The following is a 5,985-nucleotide window of genomic DNA, read 5'->3' on the forward strand; positions in this document are numbered from 1 at the left end:
ATGTGTCCTCATTTAATAACACCATTATCAGCAAGTAGACATGGAAATGAGCACACTACTTGCAAATTAATAATATAAAACTATTTTTTTTAATACTTTATTTACACTATCTTAATGTATTAGAGAAAATGAGGAAGAAAAAAAAAACCCTCTTATTGTTCATATTCCATTCATTTCTTGTATAAAGTCCCTAACATAGTGTTGGTATTATGAGTTTTTGACTATTATGCAAGAAATGCATGAGTGATTATTAGGGCATTTAATGCCTTTCTAAGCTCATTAATTTGTCTTTTCTTATTAGATACTAGAATAAGTTCAAAATTATCAAGTGGAGCATAGAAAATGAGAAGGGGTGAAAAAAAAGAGGGATAAAAAACTATTTTATTTAGTTGAGTAAAAAAGTAAGAAAAAAGATAATGTAGTTTGTATAAATTTATTCTCATATTCCTATTACATAAAATAAAAATAAATTTTTAATAGTTTATCTTCGTAATTTTCTCCAAATTGTGGAGATTGATTTTTGGTGGGTCTGGGGAGAAAATACCTGGGCCCACCAAAATCTTCACCCACTTTTCCCCTCCCACCAAGCAACTAAGAAAGTGTTTTTCCCCCTATTTTCTCCTTTATATCTCCCAAAATCATTCCAACTAAATACACTCATGTTAATTTCAATCTAGGAGTGGGGTGATCATGTGATGTTTGACCCAAGTTTTCTCAATTCAAAGTTCAAGGTTTACTTCATTAACCACTTATTTCCCTTGTGACTAGGGTTCCAAAAAAATAAATAAATAAACAAGCAAACAAAAGGGAAAAAAAAAAAATCCATTTTTCACTTTCAAACTCAGCCCCAATATTTTTTTTGGACATATTTGACTTTTGACCTTTTTGATTTTTTCCCATTTTTACTTTTCACTTTAATTTTTTTATTTGACTATCACATTTAAGTGTAATTGTAATTTCACTTGCGGGCATAGTTATTAAAACTCAACCCAGCCCAACCAGTTAGACTTGTAACTTGGTGAAGTGATACCTAAGCTAGTCCAGCAGTTTGATTGGATAACTTATGAAATTGACCTATATATTAAAAGTAAAATCCAACAGTTTTTTTGCAACTCGTGCAATCAAAAGGGTAGTTGTGCTCCATCTAGTTTTGAAGTTTTGAATAAAATTACCTTTTTGGGTTCATTGCAGTCTTGTTGTTTAATTTAGAGCTTAATGAAAACAAGAGATTTCTTATGAGATTGATGCTTGACTTTTCAACAAAGATATAGCTTCAACTTTCTAATTACATTGTAATTCATGAGATTAGAGTAACATTTGAGATATACAATATGCATTAAGCGTAACTTTGGAGTTTGAGATACTCTTATTCCTAGAATTTTAAGAAATATAATATATTAAGATTTATTTAGCAAAGCCTTGGCTACAATATTCTTTTATTTTATACATTCTATTGATGTTACTTGTGAAACTTTGAGTTTGTATTATATTAGGTGACTTGTATTTTAGACTTAATTTTAATTAGTAATTAAGGCATGTCATTTTGTTTATATTTATTTTTATGATTTATCAAACTTATTTTCAAATTTATTTTAGTTCCATTTAACCATGTTGTTTAATCGATACCCACTAGTTAAACTAGTGACCCAACATTTATTCCTATCCGGATTTAATAATTATGTGAGATCCAAAATCATCTCTATTTTAAATAGTAAAAAAAAGTAGAAAATAAATAATGAAATAAAAAATATAAATTGACCAAACCAAACCCCAAAACAGTAAACAGTTTAGTATATTCCGGAAGCAATAATTAGTAATTACCTGTGACTTGCTTAAACTAAAAACCAAACAGCTTACAGCCCAGCGGCTAGAACCCAAATTTAATCACCGCCTTTCTCTGAGGCTAATAATCAAGTTTCGTATTCCAAATCTTAAGGCAAACACAGAAACAACCATGGTGCCTCTGAAGAACAATCATCAAGATTTCAAGCCCATCAACAAAAACTCCGGTTATCGTGAGAGGGTTAGGAAACTGCTGACAGAGGTCTTTTCCAGAGTTTCTTTTGAAACTGATGAGAGCATATCACCATCAATAGACCCAGTTCAAGTGGCTGCCTCAGTAGAGTCTGTGATGTTTGAAAGGATTGGGTGGTCTAATACCATCAAGAAAGCTTATTATCAATCAATCTTGTTCAATCTCAAAGACCCAAAGAACCCAGATTTGAGGAGGAAGGTGCTTCTTGGAGAGATCAAGCCTGAGACTCCTGTAACCGTGAGTGCGGAGGAGATGGCCAGTCACAGGAGGCAGAGTGAGAACATTCAGGTACAGTTGAAAAGCTTGAAAAGATGTATGCATGATGCTGATGAGGAAGAAAAGGCCACCACTGACATGTTTCAGTGCAGTCAGTGTTGCGAGCGCAAATGTTCCTATTACCAGATGCAGACCCGGAGTGCCGATGAGTCCATGACAACTTATGTCACTTGTTGCAAATGCAACAAACGTTGGGAGGTCTAACCAAGGCCCTGTAGCTTGAATTAGTTGATTGTCAAGAGCACTACTGCTACTGTTGGAACTTGGAAAGAAGTTGTTAGTCTTGTAATAGGAATTATTTCCATTTTTTTGTCCACATCAATGATTCATGATTTAACTACATTTATAGTTTTATATGTTAAGACTCTCTGTCTCATATTTATAGTTTTCTTATCATCTTCTGATGCGGTGTTCTAATTAAATTGTTTGATTCTTTTTTTTTCTGGCTGATTAGTAGCACATTTTGTATGTGGCATGTGCTTTAGAAATTAATATGTTTCCTGGCTGAGTAAATTTTGCTAAAAGCTTATTTAATTTCTTTTTCTTTTTTTAAGTAATAGTTTTTTTTTTTTTTTGGGTAACAGTCTTCAGCCATGGATATTTAAAGAAGTGAGCAACTGATATATACATTAATTGTGAATAATTAGCTACTACATACCATATTGGGTTATTAAGAATTGGATAAATAACAGATGCACAGCCAAGCGCAAGTTCAAAGAACATGTCCTTGACAGCATCCTCTAAAGCACAAGTGACTTCCCATCCATGATCAAAGCTAATGCTTCGAGTTTTCACTTGATGTGGTAAGCAATTTTTTCCTTTTCCCCTCATTAACCAAGTCTAAGCTATTTAATTCCTGGGAATTGGTAAGAAAAGAATTCAATGTCTAATAATCACTCCTCAAAGTTCAAATTTAACAAGATTCCAAGATTTCATTTTGTTTCTTCCATGTTTTATAGCAGATATCAAAAGGAATGAAAAACTTGCACCACAAAATCATGAATTCATTGGACCTACTTTTCAGTAATTTTGAAAATGCTTTTAAACAACATAAACTGCTCACAATAAACAGGTTCCCTTGCACTCAACTTTAGATAGTAAATAATTATAGTGAAATTGAAAATACACCACCAACAACCTTTAATTATTTTTTTTTATTTTTTTTATTTTTTTTTAGAAGAAACCTTCAACTCAAATGTCAACATTTTTTTTTTTTCATTTTCAATGAAAACAATAACGGTCTGTTTGGTTGGGTAATGAAAAAGTAAGAAAATAGAAAATATTTTAGTTTTCTATTATGTTGTTTAGTTAGGGGAGTAAAAAAGTACAGGGATCAATAGAAAACTCTTTTGTTTGGTTAAAAAAAATAAGAGATAAAAAATATAATTTGTATAAATTTACTTTGATACTCCTCTTATATTAAAAAAAAAGTAACAAATTATACATTTATTAAAAAATTTTGGATGGATAGACAATTCATTTTTTAAAAATCTTACAAAAACTCAAAAAAGATAAGAGAAGAAAATGAATGATTTGATGAAAAAAAAATACCCAGAAGAGAAGTAACATAGAAAGACAAAAACGAAAGAATGAAATATATATATATATATATATAAGACTAAAAAAGAAAAGAAAAGCCAGAATAAATGAGAAGTTAAAACCAAATGAATATATATATATATATATATATGAAAGAAGGAAAAAGAACCACGTTGCATAAAGATAGTTTTATCCAAAAGGCTAGTAACATTTGTGTTTCCATCATCTCTTAATATTTCTCCCCAATTGGGAGAGCTTGCATATTGGTGGACTCATGGAAAAAAATACTTAAACCCCCATAATTTTCTCTTGTAGGGGGACAAATTGATCCACAGCCCAAAAGATTTGGACAATTGGTCAACAAGCCCACAACAATAAATTTGTTAGAGAGTGAGTTAATATTGAACGTTTAACAAGTCAAATATGAATCACAACGGGTTAGTTTAGTAAAGGAATGATTGAGAAGAGTAAATTGAGAAGAGTAAATTGAAAAGAAAAACACTTCTTAGTCAAATCCGAGGATGATATATTCTTATATATATATATATATATATATCCTAGACCTCTATAATGTTCTAGTTCTTAGTTATACAGTGTTTATTTTCTTTTCTTTTTTCTCCTCTCCTCTCTGTAATGAAATCATTTCCCTTTTATGCTCCTCCACCTTCTCTCATCTTAACCCTTCACTTGTTAATCAAATAACTAATCTCCTTGATACTTGTCTCATCAGAACTTCCTTAAAGTCTTTGTGGGTAGTATAAAGCTAGAAATCACTGTTTAAGCATCAATTCCACATTAATGCGGTGGTAGTAGCTTTCTTCCAAAATATTTCTCAATTCTCTATTAACTTACCTCTCTTCGAAGCTTATCCTCCTTCCAAGCATGGTTGTCCACTGCCTAATACTTGTTGGGTGGTTGGACTTCAGGCTTCTACTCTGTTTTCCGAGGACGTTTGTCTCCTCAAACAACATCACCTATTTGTCGTGACCAGCTCTCGTTCTCAGCCCGATAACCTACTTGCCTTTACTAATNTTGAGTCAGGGAGGGGCTAGAGGGGTGGCCCCTGAGTTTTTAAAATTTCCATTAAGGGTGCTAATAAAATGCTATATTATAAATATGCTATAATTATTCTACCCCCACACACCCTCCCTCGGAGAAATTATAAGATTCAGATGGTGGAAAAGTGACGTGGTCCACTATTCTACTAAAAAACTTCTACCTGTTTAAAATTGTTAGTTAGAAAATTTTTTAAACAGAAAATAATTATTGACTCAGCAATTTTAAACAAGTAAATTTTTTTTAGTAGAATAGAGGATAAATGATATAGTCCACCAAAGGACTTTATAATTTCTCCCTCCCTCCCCCTTAAGATTTTGAGTGAGAGAAAAAAAAAAATAGTATTAGTCTAGAAAAGCCAAAAAAATATTATTAAAACATATTTGGATGCCATAAAATTATCGAATTGGTTTAGAAAAGCCCAAAAAAATATTAATAAAAAGAGCAAAAAAAACAGCTAGCCCATTCCTGAGCCCATAAGCCTCCAAATTCAAATAATAATCCATCTTTACCAACTTCCAGAATTTCCAAATAAACAATATCCAAAAAAAAAAAACAAAACAAAAAAACCAGGCCTTTCAATTTTTATCCCTGCAGTTACTAAAAAAAAAAAAAAAAAAAACCCCAAATCTCATTTAAAATAGTCTTACGCCTCCGTAGTCTTCAAACTAAATAGTTGGCTCATCCCTTACACCTGCTGCCTAGTATCTCTACGCAAGTTTCTTTTGTTCCCTGGGTATTTGAGAATCCCAAACTAAAAGACTAAAATTGTGTAATGGTTTGAAGTTTGAACTTTCGATAAACGTGTACTATATATTTTAATATTTAGAAAACTTAAAATTTCTATTATTTTATGTGCTGTGATGAGACTTGAGACTAGACTCACTTAAGTTTGATTTTATTTATTTATTTATTTATTTTTTATGATGTGTTGTGATTTGTTATTTGATATTTATAATTTGATATTGATTTATTATTCTATTATCATAATATTTAACTTAAGAGAACTTTGTTATATTAATTTTGGCTCATCTGAATAAAATTTATGGCTCTACCACTTCTTACCATAAGTATGTTAA

General features: G+C 31.1%; 1 protein-coding gene across 1 annotated transcript; it reads left to right on the top strand.

Annotated features, from left to right (window-relative positions):
* The first annotated feature begins 1,954 nt into the window (after positions 1-1,954).
* LOC111987277 (transcription elongation factor TFIIS) lies at positions 1,955-2,515 on the top strand. Its single transcript, XM_024018973.1, has one exon. It carries the CDS (start codon positions 1,955-1,957, stop codon positions 2,513-2,515), a length of 561 nt encoding a protein of 186 aa, XP_023874741.1.
* The last annotated feature ends 3,470 nt before the right edge of the window (positions 2,516-5,985 follow it).

Source organism: Quercus suber, unplaced genomic scaffold (assembly GCF_002906115.3).
Source record: "Quercus suber isolate HL8 unplaced genomic scaffold, Cork oak 2.0 scaffold_20, whole genome shotgun sequence".
Classification (NCBI taxonomy): Eukaryota; Viridiplantae; Streptophyta; class Magnoliopsida; order Fagales; family Fagaceae; genus Quercus; species Quercus suber.

Coding starts and splice junctions, on each gene's coding strand:
- LOC111987277 (XM_024018973.1), top strand. CDS start 1,955: ATGGTGCCTCTGAAGAACAATCATCAAGATTTCAAGCCCATCAACAAA.